We start from the raw sequence: 22,222 nt of genomic DNA on the forward strand, positions 1-22,222 counted from the left end.
CCATGGTGGTCTAGCTTTAATCGACTCATGAATCCAACTATTAAAATTATTATAATTGTTTTCAGTTGAAAATATCTTGCAAAATAAACGGATAGATTATTTTCATTTCTTCTGAAACAATTCACATGTATTCTCTTTTGTTTTTTATGACATATAGAAGCGAATAATTATTTGCACAACTAAACAAACTAATTGTACATGTTATCTCTGTTTAAATGACAATTTTATCCAAGTAATATCTAAGTATGTTTCAGTAACAGTCTCATATGAAAATATAAAATGAAAGATTTGGATAGGCTTGATACGTCAACTCAAACTAATAATATATTCTGTTAATAGAGAACTATCATTGAACTATCATATGAAAGTGAGTCATGATATAATAAGGTTTGATCTTTTTAAAGCTAAATATGATTATTACACTTTACAACCAGCTAGAATTTGTAAAGTATTGACGTTTTTAAAGCAGTAATATTAATTTTTCACCTGTTGGAACTAGGTAACACAATAATTGCACAATCTTCTGTAAGAGTGTAGAAAGTATTTAACTGCCCTTCTGTTTCTCATGAATACTTTCCTGATTTTTGAATTAGATAACTCACAACTTGTTAGAGATTGTCATTCCAGGATTTCTTACGGCAAACAATATACAGTTTTCCTACTATACTAATACATTGTAAATACAATATAGTCATCCATTTACACAAACATTGTCAATTCATTTAAACAAGAACAAATCTTAACTCGAAAAGTTCTTATTTATTAAATATGAATAAAAATTAACAAAATATCCCACACCAACTACGGTAAGGTTATAACTTGACTGAAGCAATATAAAAATTATAGGTTTCTGAAAGTAACGCAAGGTATTTGAAATCTTCTCAGTGTTATGAACTTTTTATTTGACCATACTAACTGTCAACTTATCCGACCAACAGTATATAGTCAGAAACACACAATCTTTAAGCAAAATATTTATCTGAAATTGAAATTATTGGCAGATAGTTGAAACGATCTTATTTAAAAAATAAACCTCTTTGGAGAAAAAAGATTAAATAGAATAAAATTAATAATAATAAAATTAAACCTTTAGTTTGTAGCCCTGAATACATTCTGAGCAGATTGTTAAACTAGCTAAAATATCCATTATTTAAGGATAGAAATGGACCTAGGATTTAAAATAATGTAAACGTCCTTCAGTTTACTTGTAAAGATGTAATGTAAACGACAGATTCAAGATACGACAATTCACCTACATCAACCTTTAAATGAATCCAATATTAAATGTTTAATAAATGAAATTATAATAATTTCATTTTTTAACCTCGTAGAGTTGAAATAAGGAGCATATGAATTTAGAGGCAAACTAAAATTCCTTGAAAAATATTGTCCGACTATTACTTTAATAGATGTTAGTTTTGTTGAAAAAAATGGTACTCTTGTTTCAAATAATCGACACGAGGTCCATTTCCGTACGCATTATACTTCACTTGTCGTCTTCAAAAGCTGAAGTGTGTTAAGTAAGTTATTATACTGATAAAGATTTTGTTATCAGTAATATATGTTGCTTTGGAAATTCCGTAACCCAAAAAATTATCAATAATAGACAATTTACTAATTCTGTTTCTAACTATGCTGTATAATGCCGGAATAAAACACGTCCTATAATGTTGTGATTTCCAACAGCTAACCCAGTTTTTGAAAATAGATGACTAATTAAATTTTATAAGCCATGTTTCGTGAAATATATTTCTTTTTAATTACAGCTACTGACAGAACGTCTAGCAATTTTTTAATACATTGGATTAGGACATCGGTAGTATCATTATACTCAAAAATATAATCTGTATGCAATGTACTGCTAAATAAAAGGTATTAAAATAAGTCATATTTTCTCCAGAAGAACTAGACATTTTACGAACATCAAGTACAAGCAAAAGGTGGAACCTAAAATCAGCTGTTTGTTTAGGCTTATTCAGTTTTATTGCAATTTTTTATGGTAATCATTCATGCAGTTTGCACGTAATCACACCCATTTTGAAGTTACAATATATTTTGATAGATTACTAGTAATACACCTATTTCTTAATTTTCACTTGCGTGATAGAATTGATGAACTAAACACCAGTTAGTTTATTTTTATAATGCTCAATGTAAGTTTATTCTGAGATGATAAATTAAGTAATATAGTCGATCAGAGGTACACTTTATGATGAACTCATTCAAATTCACTTTTCATGCAAAGTCTGAATGAGACACACTGCGTTTTAGCGCTGAAAACACTATAGATAAGCGTACCTTTTCAGTTGACTGTGAAATTCACAATGACTTCCATCATTGTGGAGTTTGTACTATTCGATCTCGGACAAGACTGTACAACTAATTAAATCTTGCTGCCTAACTTTCGTTAACTTACATAATCAGTTGAATTCATTGTAATGGTAAACTAGTAAATATTCTAAGATTTAACGAAATAAAAAGGATTTAGTTAACAGGAATATACTTGATGATATATATATATATATATATATATATATATATATATATACAATTCTGTTTTACAATCATCCTAAATGTGATTTATTAAATCTGATCAATAATTCGAGAAATAGTACAGAAAAACTTATTTGCTTACCTGAAGTACAAATTTCATCAAGCTCATTACATTTTAAATGATTGATCTCAGCATCTAAACAAAATAAAGAGTAAAATAAATGGGAATATGATGAAAACTGTAGATTGTGACAAAGTTCTTTAATCTATATAAAACTTTTGATTTACCTTAATCAAGAGAAAATAATTACGTGGATTGTTATAATAAAAACGCATACAGTTTCAAGCATATACAATGAAATTGATGTATCATTCAGGGTAATAACTTTATACAGTTCATTTATACTTTAAAGTTAAAACTGGAAGAAACCTTCTATTGTATAAAATATGAAAAGAACTACTTATAATGTTTCTTCAAAAAACACTTATTTAAGAGAAGTAAAATTGTGAGGAAATCAAAAAATCAATTAGAGAGGTTGTAAAAGCTGATTGGAAAATGAAAAAGATGAATGATGTCTAGCAGTGGAATCCAGTAAGCGCGTTTCGTCCTACTTGGGACGCGTCAACCGGGTGTGCCTGCATCCCAGAGTCGATATTTATTCCAGGACTCAAACCTATTACCGTTCGCTTCAGACGTCATCACATTATCCACGTAGCTACTGCGTCTATATAGCTATCAGCTTTAATAATGAAACAATTCTTGAATTTATTCCTCAACTGATGTTAGATAAAAATGAATATTAACTTTAAAAACTAAGTGATTTCCTTCGATCTCATTTTTGCATCTTAGAGAATAACTTCGGGAAAATGTCCTGAAATTTCAGTGAGAATCCGAAAATAGTGACGAAAATGTATGCAATAAGAGTCACGTAGATATCACTAACGAAATCTTATAATAATCGCACAATATCTTAAATAAGCTGAAACGAGAAAGGTGGGTTAGGGGATTCTAACTTGATAGTCTTAATGGATCATCCTAATAAATATAACTTTACAGTCCTTTGTTTGATCCGTTGTAGAGTCTTTGACGAACGATACCGAGAAGTTTCATACAAGAACAAAACAGTTTCCTAGTGTTTTCTGGTTTGTGATGGGTCTCCGGATAATGTATACTTTTTTCTTCAACAATGTTTCTCTTGAGAAAAAGGTCATACAAACAGCCAATTGCATTACATTAAATGACATTTTGTGCCAGATTGTTTGTTAATCATCATTTGTTTATTCCCCGTTTCTTCTTTTTAATTTTTCCAAAAAAAGTAACAACTAAAATAGATGAAAATCATGAATAATTTCCAAATTTCATAAATCTTTAGAAATTCGTTCAGCAAATATTTTTTCGAGAAAATCAATATTCGATAATGAAAAAATTAAAGTCAACCTATGACAATTAGATAAATAATTAAATTACGAATCCCCCCCCTACATTCCATTATCTTCCATGATAACTTTGTACTACTCTTTTTCACTTAGTTTAAATTTAGATGGTTTTTTCTATTTTATTTTTTAAGACTAAAGTTAACTTATCAAAATCCTTTTACCTTAAAAAATTATTATTTACTTTTTTTTACAAGATTCTCTTTAATCAATAATTGAATGCACAATAATAAGTTAATTGTTTCCTTATACAAGTAGACTCAGATTTCTTAAATGGTTATGGCGACACTTGAGGAGGAATCGGAAAGAGGAAGTTTAGTGTTGAAAGTCGAGGTGGGAGGAATAATAGGAATTGAAGAAGGAGATTGATTATGAATACAGTGATCTTGAGTGCTGTTAGAGGTATGAGGGCGGTTATCACTACCCGGTTGACTACACCGTGGAAGGGTTCTTCTAGAGGTACCTGAAAAGAAAATTGGATTAGAAGTGGTCTTAATGACCTGAGAGCGTGACCGCAGTGCCCAAGGGACAACTGCTTGAGGCCGGTCACACACGACCTTTTTCTGGGTAGTTTTTGTGTTAGCTCCGAACTTGTTGGGATTTTACCGCCGGAGACGGATATCCGTGGAATATGGGGAGGTGTGCATTTTTAGGGTCGACCTTTTTTAACCCCACCCCTCCTTGTGGGAAGGTAGCATCGCTGTTATGCTAGTTGTCTGAAGGAAACACCTCACTGCCGCCACACCTCTGTACAGTCAGCACTACGATTTTGCCTTCGGACCTTGGGTTTGCTGCTTTTAGCCCTACCGCTCTTCAACCGACCTGCCTGACATGATAGGATCTTAGGGAACGATTGTTCCAGCCAGTATAGCTCGATTAGTTCATCACGATAGACAAGCCAGACCACCACAGCAATGGTCGGGAAATCATAAGTCAATAAAATGCAAACCATCTTGGAAAACCTGTAAGCACTGGATGGCCTAGTATGTGACTTCTTAGCAGTGCGCAATCACGATCTTTACCTCGCGGGATTTGAACGAAGGACCTGTTGGTCTTGCGTACGAACGCGCGACACTAACACCGCTGGATGCCGGCTCAGTATCCTGTAGGTTAAGCATATGAGTGCGAGACCAATGTGGCCTGGGTTCAAATCCCACGAGCGAGATCATGGATGTGCATTATTGAGAAGTTCCATACTAGGACGAAATGGTCATCCAGTGCTTCGAGATTTTCCACAATGGTCTAGCTTTTTTTGACTAATGGTTTCAACGATTAAATTACCAAAAATCTCCACAAAACCCCCTTCTGAAAAGAATGAGATTTGATTGTAAAACTAAATTGTAAAAAGTCATCTACTTGAATAATTGATGAGAATTCGTAGATATGAAAATCAATAAAGAATGGAAAAATGTTGAAATGTTATTTGTTTTTTTTAACACTTGTAAACACAATAATTGTTGAATGTATAAACTTAGTAGAAATTTCGCTTATCCAAGTCTATTGCACTACTTATGTAATATAATATGCATTTTTATGTAAGCACACATGAACACTATGTCCTTTAAATAGTAATATTTTGCAAAGTGGATATTTTTTTGTTTGGAAGTTTAGATTTCACATTAACATCAAGCTAAAAAATGTCCACATTCATAGTTGTCTGCTTATTTGAAGTACAAACGAAACAAACAAAAATAATAATTACATGTAAGATAGCAGTCTCATCAAAAAACACGGACTTTTTCTCATTTTCCCTTAGTAAACTTACGAAATGTGTCAAGTTGTATATATTTGAAAATAAAAACAATATTGTTTAGCTTACAATTTTTTGTCTCGAAACAAAATAACGAACTCAATGATAAAGAAAATAGTCAGATCAAACGAGTATATATCAATGCAGAATTAAAGATGTTTCACTAATCAAACTCTGTAAATTTACTGTTAATACTATCGTAGTGTACAAGAACACCAGTGGGGACAACTGAAATACTTTAACCACAAGATTACAGGATGTCTTAGTCAAATCTGAGAACCAAACAGTAAATGCCTTATTTGCAAAATATCAATCAGTTATTTCAAACTTGACTGTCCCTTAATTTCCATACCAATCGCTTTTTGTTCCCGTTCCTTCCTTCTCGATTTTCTTGACCTTCTGCTGCCAGAAATTCTATTCCTGACTCACTATATGTACTTATTACGGTATGAGTAGCACACACCACACTATCTTTTGATGTTTAATAGATTTTTTTAATTATTGATTATTATCACATTTTAGATTATTTCCTCGGCTTTTTTCAAAATCATTAAATGAATAGTCACCTTTCACACATGTGACTTCATCTTACACAGTTTTTTCACTTCACGTTCATCACACAAATCTTTTTAGATGAGTGAAGTTTCTAAGCACATTGTTATGTAATACTCTTTCCACCTTTTTATCAGACTACATTATATGTTAAATTACTATAAATGCTATTATTTAGCTTGGATAAACGAAACTGTCTGAAAGAAAATTCTCTTCATTCCTTTGTTTTCAACATAATAATTGTTAGTAGACAATAACTTCAATATCGTTAATATAGTTTTAAAATACATCCAGATTGAGACTGTGCAGATCATAACATTAAACTCAAAAACATTGTTAATCAGTAAACCAATTTAGTTTCAGTAAAAATAAAACCCAAATTTGTGTACCTTATAAATGAATCAACAACTGAATGTTTCATATGTTAAACAACAAAAGATAGTTATATTGTTTCTGTATTTAATGAACATCTCTTTCTATGAAATATCTGTATGAACAGTCAGAAATGTTTACTTTGTATTACTTATTTATAAATTACATTCATAAAACAAACACACTATTCTGCTGGGATACTCCCTTTTTCTTTACTGTAGTAATGTTTTTTTCTCCGTCGCTATTACATATTGATCTCGTCAGCTGCTTTGAAAGAAACTTCTTAAAGTCAAGACACAACTATACACTGATACCATTTAAATGTCACAATGTCGGACGTAAGTTTTAAAAAATCAATTGTTTGTTAGTAGTACTTTTTAAAATAGATACCACTACACTTTGGAGTATCATCTTTTTAATAAAGTAATGTTATTCTAATGATTTATAGGTGACATGACGTAATAACTACTGGTTTCATTTCAAGAATAGAAATAATCGAAGTATTCTACATGTCATTTATCCAAAAAAAATTTTCTTAACTTGATGTATTGTAGGGTATAAGTAAATTTACTTTCTACAAAATCTTTTTTATTAAGAAAATTTAAATCTCTAGTTCCCATGCAAAAATGTAAAATACATTTGACAATTATGTTTTTAATGCAACATTATGGTATGTAAAAGAAAAAATGTCAACATGACAATAATTTAGATAACCAATGTATAGGATGATACATATACTAAGTTCAATAAGCTGATGCATAACTTACAAGGTCCATAACTCATAATCATTTAGGTTCCGAATTATTTTTAATTACGTTCAGTTTGTATTAAATATCTTATAAAAAAATCTCAATTTGCTATACAAAATGACTGTTTCTCAACTTTTTACTAAACTTTACTTAGACGCTATAAGTAGCAAATTTGACTCGTGAGTAATTGTTCCTCAGACGATCGCACATATTTTTAGGAAACTCGCAATAGAAATTCATTACATAATGGAAATGGGAACTGATATTTGAGGTATGAAACAAAATTGATTAAAAATACCAAACAGATTTATTTCTTCCCAGTTACTTTTCGTTGGATATATCCTTTGATTCTCGTCATTTTTATATTTTTATCTGTACAGCTCAAAATTGACTGGAATGTTCAAATGAACAAAACCTAATTCATTTACAAAATGCATTGATATGTTTTTTGAACTGCTGATAAAGATGTTAGCAAATCTTTGTGTGTAATTACTTGTAGATTAACTATTCAATGAGTAATAACCAATGTCATATTTATCTAATCTTCAGTGCTAATTGAATTTTATTTATCCTGTTGAACTGTGATCATTAGTTTAAATGATTCGACAAAACATGCATTATACGTTGATGTTAGGTGGCTAACAGTTGTGAATAGGAAACATTGTACCTATGTTTCGAGTTATTCGGTACTCGTTATTAGCCACACTTAAACATGAATGATAGAATCTGAATAGCAATCAGGACTAGATAAACATGACTTCGGTTATTGCTTAGTGACCAATCAGTATCAAGATGTCAAACGCTTCCTGGATAGCTTATTTGTAAATTCTTGAACTGTAAATCTGAGTGACGTGGATTCAAACCCTAAGGAAGACACCCGTCTATTCAAGTTTACAAGGACACCTTGGTTTTATGTCTCAAATGACATTTTATTGATGTCCTTTCGAGTGCCGCTAATTATACAAAATAAAAAAGGTATTTATATGGTGTACTTAGAAGATGGATAGCTTACCGCCACTTGAAACATTAGTATTAATCAAGTGATGAACTTTTATATATTATGAATTACAAGAAGAGTTTCCTTCACAGAGTGATGCCAGCTAGAGAACAAAAGCCGATTGGGTCTTGCTTCACAATGTAATTCTATCTCTGTTTAACCAAACACTCATAACGTCCTTAATATTGGTTAATTTTAAGACAAGCAACCAAAGTTTTATTCTGAAGTTCGAAACATTATTGTGCGACAATGTCTGGACCTAAACATTCATCAATGATCTCATTGGTCGGTGATTATAGAATATCATAAACCAACTGAAGCAAAAAATAAAGATTATTATTTTCCACCCATGTGGTTTCGAAATATCACCCTCATTTTATAACTTGAAAAGCTTGTATTTGTTTCTTATTGTAGTTTTAAAACAGCAAGATATGGTATTCCTACCTGCTGTCAGTCCATGCTAAAATCTTTCTTCATCCTGAAATAACCTCCTCAATTCAACTAACCAAATATAAATAATTAATGTTATAATGAATTTGTTTCTTATAATACTCTTACAGCTGGTTATGTGATCTACTTTGTTTTACAGACGAAAATTGTTAACAAATGAAATTCTCATATTTGTGGAAGGCAGATAGGCATTGAAACATAAAATAAAAGCACTTTTAACATAATATTAACTTGTGGGCAAAGATGGATAGTGGCTAGCAGTGGAATTCAGGACGCGAGTTTCGTCCTATTTGGGACTCGAATTAAGGCTACACCGAGGCAATACGCACAGTAGGCACATATGCCAGTAAGAGACTGACCAGTTGCAGTTCTAAACATCAATGGAGAGATTCAAACAAACAATACTGAGTGAATTTATTAACTTGTGAGCCTAAATAACTGATTCGATTTAAGTTCTTTTTTTAACTCTGTCTTTTTTAATCCATCAATAGAAACATAACATCTATTGGGAAAGATGTTCATTTAAAGAAGGTAGGTTAAAACTTATTGCAACACTGAATGATTTTTAATTTGAATTAAATGAGTTTGTGGTGAATATTTTAACCAGTTAAAATTTCTCCATTTCGGATTAATCAATTACTGTTGATTGTTTATCTTATCAGACTTATTCAAAATGATATGATGTTGTGTTGTTCTCATTCTAGCATGAGCGACTTCTTCCATATTCTCATACAACTTCTGATATTCAAACTAAATCAATCCGAAGATTACACAAAGAAATGTATTTTCAAATGATTATACACATACAACCTGAACTATGGAATAATAATGGAATATAACCATTTCATCTAGAATATCTTTCATCGAAGAAGTGGCTGTCTTTTGGAATGTCATCTGTATTAACGTTCTCTCTCTGAAATGATGATTCTTCAGAAACAGTTTCACTAATAAACTTATTGTTCAAAGAAAAATATGCATTAGGCTCACAATTATTAAAGATCTTTCATAATTATCCAGTTAAAACTACTCAGATAACTGTTAACTGTCAAGATGGATAGTGACTGTCACTAGAATATGAGACGCGCATTTAGTCATATTTGGAATTCGTCAGCTGAATGTACCTGCATCTCAGAGTCAATGTTCACTCTGATCAATTGCAGTCCTAAATAACGATGAGAAAATACAAACAAACAACACCAAGTGTGTTTACTGTTAAGTTTAAGCGATACAAATACTTTATCACTAATCGAATCCTACAATAAATAGTGGAAGTTTATTTTATAAGGGTTTGAATTTTCATCTTCTTTATGTTAAAAACTGAAACTGATTAGCCTATGCTGGCAAATATCCATCCTAAATAGTATTAATTTAGCCATATTGTTTATTTAAGTACCTTCATATATTTATCACATAAATCCTCGTGAAAAAATATTGTGACCAAAAAATTTTCACTTCCAAAAATTTGTATTATTTTATGTAGAAACAAATAAGATAATGTTAGCAAACAAATGCACACACAGAAACACCATTTGAAATCACAAACATAGTTAGCTTTTTTAACCAATACAAAAATGTGGATGGGTATGTATTTATGTTTCGCAAACAGTATTCTTACCACGTTTGAACAAATGTTTCAAATGAGATTCTGAATAATAAAGTGAAAGGAGATTAATATAATTTGTGTTACGATAACCAATAAATCTTTTCACAAACTGTACTGAAAATATGAAATCAAGACTATCAGTTTGTTAAACTGAACGACCACTATTTTTAGTCTAAAAAGCAGTAATACATTTAAATCTTAACAAGTAATGGAATCTGTGGCTTTCATTTCGTCTTATTTCGTTCTTGTTGTTTATAGTTTTATGTACTTAGTTTAAGTATTAGAGTGAATATAAACATTATGATGGGTAAACATCCTTCAGATGAGTTACAAACAGGACGAAACGTCAGCTCTGAATTTCTTCTCTTGCCGAAATTCAAATATAATACAAGCTCTGCTCAGGGTCCATGCATTTTAGTGTATATTGAATATGTGTAGTACTAAGTATAAATACAGCCAAACTCAATCCCTTACAAATATATCTCAATATATTTTCTCAGATAATAAGTAAAAGAAAAGTCTGGTCGTATTACTTATTTATCTAGCTTAATAAAAAACTGAAAGCAATGGTAAACACATAGAAATAAAGCCTCATGTACCTAGATAATTATGTCATTTAACGACCTCCAAAAATGTATGCAGAGATAGTTACGTAACATTTACATAACTAAGGACTCGGTACTTTGATAACAGGTACTTAACTAATATCATTACTTTTGAATTAGTAAAACAAGTATCACATAATCTTATCATATCTTATCTTTGTTAGACTTAGAATATTATAACTGAGGGAATTGTGACAAAATTAAAATACCATAAATAAGCAAGCAATGTAGCATTTCATCTGGATGACGCAATGATTGCTCCCTATGCTGAGGAATGAATCGAACATGAGCCAACATATTCAAATTTATTACCAATGATCTCACTCAACGTGATATGTTAAATCGTGAATATTATTTTTACAACTTCCAGAAAGAGTAACATGTTCAATTAGGTCTTATCGATCTTTCAGTGTATTATACAACTTATTGCATTTAGCGATATCTCGTAAGGGATCTATACAAGACGTGGAACAATTCGGATGTTTCAAAGCAATTCTTACAATTTTAAGTGATGAAAAATTATAATATTTTCTTTCCCTGCGATAATTTTTTTCTGATTTTGCCCCGTTAGCCGTCCCATATGATTGATGATTGTTGTTACATAATTGTATTTCTAAGTAGATATTTTTGCCATATTCACAATATTGATGACGAAGTTTTGTGGAGGTTGATTTGATTTGTAGGTTATATTTGTGACAGATTAATTTTCGGGTAAAACTGAAGGCAAGAGAATAATGAATAGCTGTTGCGTCAAGGAATTAGATGAGATCATGGATTTAGACTGCTGAAATGTAAACGGACTACATAGAAAATATTATTGAAAGGTGTTTTCGTGTCATGTTCATTTCATTTATCCGATAAACTGTAAAGTTGATCAGAAATCGATATGATATGTAACTGGAAAACGTGATCCAATTGGACTTATCCTAATAAAATCCACTAAAAGATCAATGGATATTTTGAATCACTGAGTTTCTATTTCTCAGAAAATTATGGGTTCCACAAATGATGATTATGGCTTTTTCTTTCATATTGAATAGGCAGTTGAAACAAAACGTAATAATAAAGCTAATTTTATCAGATTGTGACTTTTAATAGTGTTTAAGGAGATAATGAGAGAATTTGTAACCCTCACTTTGTCCTTCGACCATTTGCACAAAATGGTGGCCAATTCTTAAAGGTGCTGATAGGCCCAATAGAATCAATTACCTTCTTCTTTTGGATTTAAATAGTTGATTAGCAAATGATCGGATTATCATTGATAATGTCGAACCCCAAACGGATCCATTCGGGTAAGCTATTAAACGTTACATCGACAGAAGGGAAGATGAAATTGATAAGAAGCAAAGCATGGGGGAAAGAATAGAAAGTATTAGTGAGGAGAGTGAAAATATTGACGAAATAAAACTCAGGATTTCGAGTAAGATGAAGGACAAATACAGCTCTTCCCAGTGCAATGTATGCTGCATCATATCCAGTAACTTTTCCAGTCATGTATTAAAGTGTCGCACAAACCACAATTAGGAAGTCTACATCTTCCTGTTATGCTTAGTCTAACAGTCATTATCCTTAAAAGATAGTTTTGAGTCTTCGTTTACCTATTCGTAGATTCCATTACACGGCAAAGGAGGCTATAGTTAGGCAAATATACCATCGATGTTAAATCTGTGAAAGTTTAGAAAATCACTAAATAATCCACCATTCCTAACCAAAACTCAAATCTAAATCGTTTAATTACTTATTTCGTAATTTTTCAAATTATCCTTCGGTTAAATATCTTCTCAAATCTTCCAATTTTACTTTAGTTTCTGAGTAAAATTATGATTAGCCCTGCAACACATGTCTTTAACGCGAGAGTCGTAAACATATGATATATCATTCTTGCACTGAGTGTTTAGTACAACTTTACTAATTACTGCTTAGATTGTGTTTATCTGATCTGTGTTTATCTTATGCTGGTCGTCATAGAAATATACATGCCGCCAACTCTCGTATATAATTACCGACATAATTCGCGTTAGGGAATGACAGAATAAAATAAACCAAATATGAGAATGAGTTCTGAATACGTATATTTCCTACACTTGTTGTTTCAGACAGACATTCACAGAAACGAAGTGGAAGGAGAAAAACAAAACCAGAATGCAATCTAACTTGAGTCAAATATAGGGTCACTGAAACACTATAAACAAATCATACTATAAAGCAAATATCGGATACGCAAGTTTGTCGTTGTATATTCTTTCGGTCGACACAATAATGACGAGAATGCATCATACACACTTTGACCAGTTGTTATTTAAACATTTTACTCTCCTTGAAATTTCAGTTTTTTCTAGTGAATACAACAGTTGGAAATCCTAATTTTCATACTACCTATTTTTAATGGTATATCATTCAAAAATTCAACTTGCTAATACGTAACTTTAACTCATTTTTAAAACTGTTCTTTTTGATTATTTAAAACTGTTTGACAATAATATCCATAAAATATACTTAGTAGTATGTCACATATTCTTAATTTTTTCTATCAAATAAATTATGTAATTGTTTGCATTAGTTTATGTCATATGTGAAATTAGTTTTTATTTCACACAGTCATTTCTATTGATGATCTTATATTAGACAGTAATAACAAGTATTTTGACTCACAGGGAATGCATTCCATTGTCGATGCAATAAATCTTCCTTATACACGTTACCATGTAGTTCTACAAGCGTAATTCATGAGAAACAAATGTAAAGTATTTCAGTTCAGAATTGAAAAACACCATAACTACACTTCAGAGTTATATAGGCCAGATATATGTAATGATAGAATAAACAGAAAAATTTGTGACTTAATCTATCAGAAAGGATTTATGTCAACTATTATCAATAATGTAAATAAACTGGTAAAAAGCACCGAAACATAAGAAAATACCTATTGCTTATGACAGCAATAATTATGCTGACGACAATAAAGATAATAAAGGAATTGTCAAATGTAATGAAAGTTTCGGTGACCAAAGTGTCAGAAAATCACATTTGTCTATTATATAATGTGGATTTGTAGAGAGTTAGGCATATAATGTAAAAGTAGGCTTCAGTCATACAATCATAGAAACCCGTGAAATATTAAAAAGTTGTTTAATCTTATCTGATGCACAGTAGTTGACTAATATCTTCATTATTAAATAACATTATTCACTATACGCTATACCCATCACTTTTTTCTGAAAGAAAGATGGATGATGGTTCATTAGAATATAAGTTTTAAGTGTAATTTTATCTAAAATTACATACACGTTGGAATAGATTTAATATATAGTTGTAAATTTTCAGTTCATTTTTAATTCTATTTTCAAATGCTACTCTTTGTAAAGCATTAGTTCTTTAAAATTCTAATAAATGTAAACGACATTTATTCAGACATTAACTTCAATAACTGCGTCGAAATATCTTTCCCAAATGACAAGGATGTTTGTTGGGTATTTTTTATCCCAATCTATATCTAGTACCGATAATATATACATACTGAATGTCAAAACATGTTTGACTTGTTCAACTGACTTTAATTCATGATAAGACTTACATAAAGAGCGACAGTTTATCCCTTTTCATTTTACCGGGGTTGACAAAAATTCCTCGAAATGGATTTATTTGTAACAATAGACTGAGGGAAAAAATGATTTTCAAAATGAGAACTAACAATCATCATTGAAACATAATTAACACAATACCATTAAGACGCTGTCCTATACATACTCATTCATATTCTAGGTAGAGTTTTATAATGGTCATCCAATGCTTTACAAACCTCAGAATTAACTATAAATATTAGTTACACGGCTAGTAATTCCAAACATACTAATTTCAACTGACAATAAACGTCTAGTGAAAAGTTTTGGGATGCAACAAAAGAGCTTTTATGATTTTAAATTTCCAATAAATTAAAAATAATAATAAATCCTTGAACTACATGATGAATGATTATCGCATAAACACTAAATAATCAATTATGATGTATATATATTCATGGCCTAAAAGGTCTACAATACATGAATCATACACTCTGGATTAATTACTTCAAAGGTGATCAGTTCCTGTAAGAGTTCACGAATTTCACGTATTTGTGTCGATAATATTTTGTTAGTACACATTTTCTGAAATACAATCTAATATAAACCAAAGTAATACAAAGATATACAAGGATGGGAAAAAAAGGTAGCCTGCTTCCATGAAGATCTGTTGGTTTCAGTTCCACGTTATCAATATTTGCAACCCACTAGCTTATTGGTTCGTGACTCCTACTCAATCCCTTTTAAATGTAAAGATAATTTACATCTCAATTTAATTTAAAAAAAATATTACTTCATGTTAATATACAATTATTTTACCTTAACATAAATTAAAAATACAAAAGAATTATCTTAGTACTGATAACATTTCTTAACTGTATATATAACAAATATATATGAAATTTAAAACGTAGATTTTGATGGAGTTTTATTCTCTGAGCTAGATGGTTTGGTAGAAGTGAAGTGTTTAAAGTTTGTGCAGATGATGTCGTCCAGAAGGACGATGAAAGCTCCAAGACCAAACCATCCAGCTCATAGAACAAAACTTCATCAAAATCATCCACCTGAGCTATAAATCTTCTCCACCATCTCTAAAACGTAGACTGTTGTCAACATGTTCATTGGATACTAATTTATTGAATTAAAAACAAAAAATCACAGTTACAATTTCTTTATCATTACAGAAAATGGTGTCATTTAAAAATTTTTAAACTGACCTATTTTTTTTTCGAAAAAAATAAACGAAATAATTTCAAAAATAAGCATAGTTTTACTTAAAAATATAGGTCAACTTATCAGTGAACATGTCCAAATATATATATATATATATATGAAAATTATTCAAATATTTTCTCATTACATATTACTAGTAATAATAATAATAGTAGTATAAACAAGAAAATAATCCAATTGTCAACTTATAAGTGTTGCAAATAGTAAAAGTTACGTTATATATGGATATAAGTTACTTATTGAATCATTAAGTGGAATAAATATGAATATGACAAAATGTATACAAATTTTGACAGATATATGTTATATAAAATATTGTTACTATGATGATTATCTCTTGATTTTAAGACTAGTTGAACTAATATTTAACAAATTTTAAACATCTATATACATGTATTAGGACATGTTTTCAAAACATAACCATTGACACATAAATATATATATAGAATTGTTCTTTCTACATTAGGTTATGCATGAATTTATATATTACTTAACTAGTTTCCTAGTCATCAAATATGAACTTTAACAAGTAACTAAATCATTTATTGACTGAAATTTTTTAAATCTTATCTATCAAGATTACATATAAGGTTTAAAATATTTTTGATGAAATCATAAAGAATTTCTATTATTGTTGAATTTGAATTATTATAATACTTTCAGTTACCTATTAATGATAAATATCATATCATTATATCACATCTTTCTGTTAATTGTGTAATAATTCAACAAGTTATTCACTAATGTAACGTAATGAGATGTATTGAATGATTAAATAGTTTTGTAAGCAAAGATGAATAGTGGCTAGCAGTGGAATCCAGGACGCAAGTTTCGTCCTATTTGGGACTTGTCAGCTGGATGTACCTGCATCTCAGAGTTGATGTTCACTCTGGGGCTCGAACCCAGTACCTTTCGCTTCATACGCCATCGCATTATTCACTCAGCTGCTGAATCCTGATAGCCATTTATAATGCTTGTGAATTAAGGCAATATCGAGACAATACGTACAATATGCACATATGCCAATTAGAGACTGACCAGTTGCAGTCCCAAACATCAATGGGAAGACTCAAACAAACAATATTAAGTGAATTCGATGTAAATTATGTTTATTTTTAGAGTGGAGTATCAAAAACTACTGACAAATAAAGTTAAATGATAGAGTTTTGTTAGTAGATCAATTCTATATGAATGGTAGTTGTCTGATATATATGTCTGCAAATCATTTCAAGTTACCATAAATAATTGCAACATCTATGAAACCTCTACTGAATTATATTGGTAAAATATTCATAAACGATTCTAATTTGTTCCATTATTTTTGTTTGATTGTTTTGACATGATCAATATGAAATATTTTATTTATGGAAACTGATAAATATGTGGATACCGTAATGATACAGCTGATCAACTCTATAATAAATCAATTGTGCGTATATATTATGAGCTAATAAAAATTTCTACTGTCAGTCCCAAGCCCGGATAAAGCAGGAGGGTTGGGCATGGGGTTAGCGACCCCAACCCGTAGAAAACCAACTCGCTAAAAAAACGCTAACCAGAAGGATTAAACCTTTGTTCTATTTTAAAGCCAATCGGTTTCATTTTTGATTACTGAAATGGTTGATCAAAGTATACTAAATGATAAGACAAATATGATTGTTATTGATGTTAATTGAATCAAGCAATTTTAGTTATATGAAATATAATTTAGAAATAACTTTGATAACTATATTATCTTGATATATAAGAACTTTCGTCTAAATTAGAGCGAATAGTTTCACAGTATTTGGGCGCCGAGTTGATGTAAGACGTTAAATAGGTCCAAGCTTGGACCAGATTATCAGGCAAAATGTTGGATTTACTTCAAATTCATTCGCTGAGATTTCAAAAATATATTATTCCTATTTATATTGTTTTGATATGTTAATTTAAATTCCATCAGTATATTTACTAGCTTTGAGCTATTAGAAACAGATTATTCATGTAACTTCAAGAAATAAATTGCATTATTCTCTTTACATCTACTTTCAAAAACAGATAAATCAACACACATAATACTATATAGTTTCACTAGATTTTCCCTGGTTAACTAATTATTCTCATACATAAATAGTTTTTGTTTCATAATATTAATCTAGCCCTAAATGAATACATACATCTATAATATCAAGGTACAAAGTAGAGGAACTTTAGGGAAAAAATCGAATCTTCATTTCATTAGATTATGCAAAATAAAAACACAAGTAATTGAATTATTTGTATAAAAATGATCAAACTCGAAGAAATGAAGGGGAAGAAAAGAATAGAATTCAATCAAACCTGTTACGAAAAAAAGTGAACTAACGATTTCACTTGTCGCCTTGAGAATGATACTATATGTTTCATTTTGTTTAAATATCTTTCATGTGCACTGCTGGTTACATTACAGATTTTGTTTTTATTAATAAGAACTGAAAAGAGACTAGAATTCTGATCAGACATCATAGACAAACCTACCCAAACAAATATATACACAACCTAAAATTATATAATTCTATAAGAGGATCCCTTTCATTATGTAAGAATGTCTTTTGTAAGTAAAATATATACCCGCTTATGAATGTCAAGTTTTAGTAAAAAAGTTAAATTACTATTTGACTCAATTAAATTCACTCAGAGCCATAAAGTAAATAGATGTATTTAAATTAATTAAAGATGAATGATTTGTCTAATCAACATGAAGATTATCCATTTTATCAGAAACAAACATATTTTTTATACATATACTAAAGTGTTTTCATTCAGCATGTCTTCTAGAAAGTAAACTTTAAATGAAATTTTTAATAAAATGGAAATTAGTACAGTTTTTGAACTAATCTTATCGAATTTTGTTACCTTGTCAACATACATTTGACAAATATGTTCAGATGATAATTAGCTTCCCTTTTAGTTCTTCATCAAACCATTCCACATAAACCAATGATCTAATTGTTATAAGAGTCATTTTATTTACAAGTAAGTTTTGTAACTTTAAAACGGAACTATTATCTCAAATTGAATTAGATATCATCAGTTGTATTTTGTAGTTGAGTTTTATTATGCATTATGCATCATTCTAGCTTGTTGTACAATATACAATAACAAAATTCTATGAATTCATAGTATTCCACGATGTTTTTTTTTCATTTGAGAAAATGGCAAACAGAATGTGTGAGATTTTCAGTGCGAACATGTGTACAAAAAGGCATTATCGTAGTGCTTTCTGATTCTGCCTACTTCAATCAGTTGATAGTTGTATTAAAAACTGTGATTACATTCTATAAAATGCCTCATAAAACCACTGACGGAGTTATTATTATTATTATTTTATAACCATTTTTAATTAAAACTGTACCGATTGAATATAGAACACACTTCTTAGTAAAATTTTCCCCAGATACCTAAAGTTAAAATTTCTGAAATACAATTACAATACGCACATTATCTCTTTTTAGAAAAAAATCATTGTTATTATTACCGTCAGTTTTCTTATTGATCTAACAAAAAAATAAAAAGAAAAGAAAGAAAGGGATCTAACGAACCTTCATTCCCATTTTCTAAATTTTTTTTTGAATAAAAATTAAATCTATTCATTATGTAATTTTTAATTGAACATTTAATCTGATCTGTAAATTACATAAATTTTACTTTTATCTTATATTATTCACATTTAATTCGTTTAATAATCTTATAACTTCGATTGACATGTAAATTTAACATTACGTAATAATAATAATTATTATTAATTCAATATTAATCATTTTATTATATTGATAGTGCTTATACTCATGGGCGGGGGATTTGTTGAAACCTATGTTCATCATTCAGTTCATTTTATTTTTTTGTTTTATTAAAATGGGAATTTTTTGAGAAAAAAAATACCAATTTTTTTAAGAGATTAAAAGAGTTAACTACTGACTAATAAAAATGATTTACTACTGAATACGTCAATTATCATTATTACAATTAAATGTGATAATATGATTGTGAAATAAGGTTATAGTAGTGTGGTGTGGGTTACTGATATCCACATAAGTAGCATATAACGATGGTCGGGCATTGAATGTGTTTCAGTAGAAGATCGATAAGGAGAGAACGGGAACGGCACGCAATTGGTACGAAAATGTTGAGCTAAAATACATTCGCTTGTCCCCAGTCGTGTTCTCGTCTTTTATTTTTTTTTAAATTTTTGCCAGCTTAGTGTTCAAAAGTATTTATCTAAGACTTACTATTTGATTTGTACTTTGTTTTAATATTAAAAATATTAAAATTTTGTAAAACTCAGTTATATTGTACTGTATGATAGGACTCGACTACAAAATACAACTGATGAGATCTAATTCAATTTGAGAAAATAGCTCTGTTTTAAGGTTTTAAAATTTTTGTTGTGATATTAAATTTGCTTGTAAATAAAATGACTCTTATATCAATTCTAAAAGACTTTAGAATTTTTATTAAAGAAAACCAATACCATGGATGCGCATTGCTGAGGATTCTTATACTGGGACGAAACAGCCATCCAGTGTTTCCAGGTTCTTTTAAAAGAACGATAATTTTCTTCAAATTTGAGGTTTTCCCTTTTAATCGATTATCATTTGCATTCTACTAAATTTAAAGATCACACTTAATCACATGCTGAACTCATCATAAGAAATTACAAAGTAGATCTACTATTTTTTACAAAAATTGAATGAGTTTTCATCGAAAAAATAAAATTGAAATTTTGCAATATCAATAAAGACATTTTCTCAAAACCTTCTTACTTTAATAAAATACAATCTGAGTCCAATTTTAGTTAAAAATAAGTTTTCAATATATTGTTTAATGTTTATATGCTCAAATAGAACTTGTTTCTTGAATTGAAGAAATATTCAATACAACGAACATTAAAACGTCCATTTTGTTCTTGTTTCAGATTATTCAACATTTCTCGATTTAGAATAGTATATAAATTTGATTCACGCTATAAATTAACACATTGTGTAATATATCCCACTTGCAATGGAATATTATCTATAAGCTATTATCTCATGGATGACGTCAAAGATCCTAAGAAGCACAGAATATAATATAAAAGTAATTTCTTGTTAAGTCATTTTAGCTGAATAAGATCAAATGTGCAAACAATTTGCGATTCAATTTACCACTATTCGTACTTGTTAAATAATAGAATTCAATGTTAAAACTCTAACAAATAACTGTTGATTCCATTGCCATTTTCATCAAAAAAGGGGTCTTGATATTAAAAAGCTTATGTTGGTTGAATAAATTTTATAAAGTGTTTACTTTTTTTTGTATAAAATTAATGTAATGAAGACATTAGAACAAAACTGTCACAATCCAAATCGTTGTATTCATCAAGATTAATCAAAATGATAATTTTTCATGAATACAAGTTCTCTCTTAACATAAATCTACACTGGAAAATTTATACACGTATGGTTTCATACAAATCAAATTAAGACTATGAATGTTTCTCCAATAAATTTGTTCAAGACAGGTAAATCAGTTAACATGATCCACCAGGGTGCTTGGTACCTGTGTGGTTGCGCCACAGGATTGAGCTGTACTGTTCGGATTGTAGCGTTGAAGCCCATATAGTGTTTGGTTCTCCTATGGGGCGGGATTGAGCTGTACTGCTCGGGTCAAGCCTGGGCAGTGTCTGGCTCTCCTGTTAAGCCGGATTGAGCTGTACTGTTTGGGTTGTCAAGTAAAAGTCTGGATGATGTCTGCTTCTCCTGAAAACCAGTACAAAATTACCCTGGCCCACAAGGGTATATGATATAACTATACAAATCAGTTAACAACTCACTAGTTTCAAATGATTCATTGTGATATAAACAACTCAATCATGCATTATAATCAGATAAGTCTATAAATTTCTAGTTTTTAAACTAAGCTTACTATTTTACTGTAAAAAAATTGCATTTATGTAAGTTTTTTACAAAAGAAGAAATCGAATATATACTTAGTATAATATATGTGCAAATAAGTTAGTCTGAGATGGAGATTTTAACGCATAAACACTCAGTCATACGGATAGATTTAAATCAACGCAACATTTATCCTGCTCAGCCAATAAATTGTTGAACTAATAACTTACCGAATTCCTTGGTTTGAAACCAAGTGCAGCTTTGCATTTATCAGTAACTTTATTCATGATTATTATTGATAGAACAGAAATCTATCAACGAAAGTCATCACAACCAATCTAATAGTAATTCAAATACAATATTTAATCCTTTAAAAGACACGAGTGAAATAAATAAGCCTTTTTATAGATCCATGGAATACATAACGTGAAGATATACAGCTGCTGATACAAGACATATAATGTTAGATAACTTTAAACAAGAAAACTTTGTTCTTTGGAAAAAAATACTCGTTAGGCTTTTAAGATGAAACA

General features: G+C 29.9%; 2 protein-coding genes across 2 annotated transcripts in view; both read right to left on the bottom strand.

Annotated features, from left to right (window-relative positions):
• Smp_173030 (aminopeptidase A (M01 family)) overlaps positions 1 to 7,221 on the bottom strand; it is a gene marked incomplete at both ends in the record, with an annotated part of 28,770 nt that extends 21,549 nt beyond the window's left edge. The window contains 2 exons of the mRNA XM_018794541.1: positions 2,636 to 2,689; positions 7,173 to 7,221. Of these exons, the coding sequence (XP_018648944.1) occupies positions 2,636 to 2,689; positions 7,173 to 7,221 (103 nt within the window). The remainder of the gene's footprint in view (positions 1 to 2,635; positions 2,690 to 7,172) is intronic.
• Positions 7,222 to 9,641: 2,420 nt separating this feature from the next.
• Positions 9,642 to 21,976, bottom strand: Smp_173040 (hypothetical protein; the record flags this gene model as incomplete). Its single annotated transcript, XM_018794543.1, has 3 exons — positions 9,642 to 9,749; positions 20,702 to 20,779; positions 21,920 to 21,976. The coding sequence occupies 3 exons, from the start codon at positions 21,974 to 21,976 to the stop codon at positions 9,642 to 9,644; spliced, it is 243 nt and encodes an 80-aa protein (XP_018648945.1).
• Positions 21,977 to 22,222: the final 246 nt, after the last annotated feature.

Source organism: Schistosoma mansoni, chromosome 1 (assembly GCF_000237925.1).
Source record: "Schistosoma mansoni strain Puerto Rico chromosome 1, complete genome".
In the NCBI taxonomy this organism is placed as follows: Eukaryota; Metazoa; Platyhelminthes; class Trematoda; order Strigeidida; family Schistosomatidae; genus Schistosoma; species Schistosoma mansoni.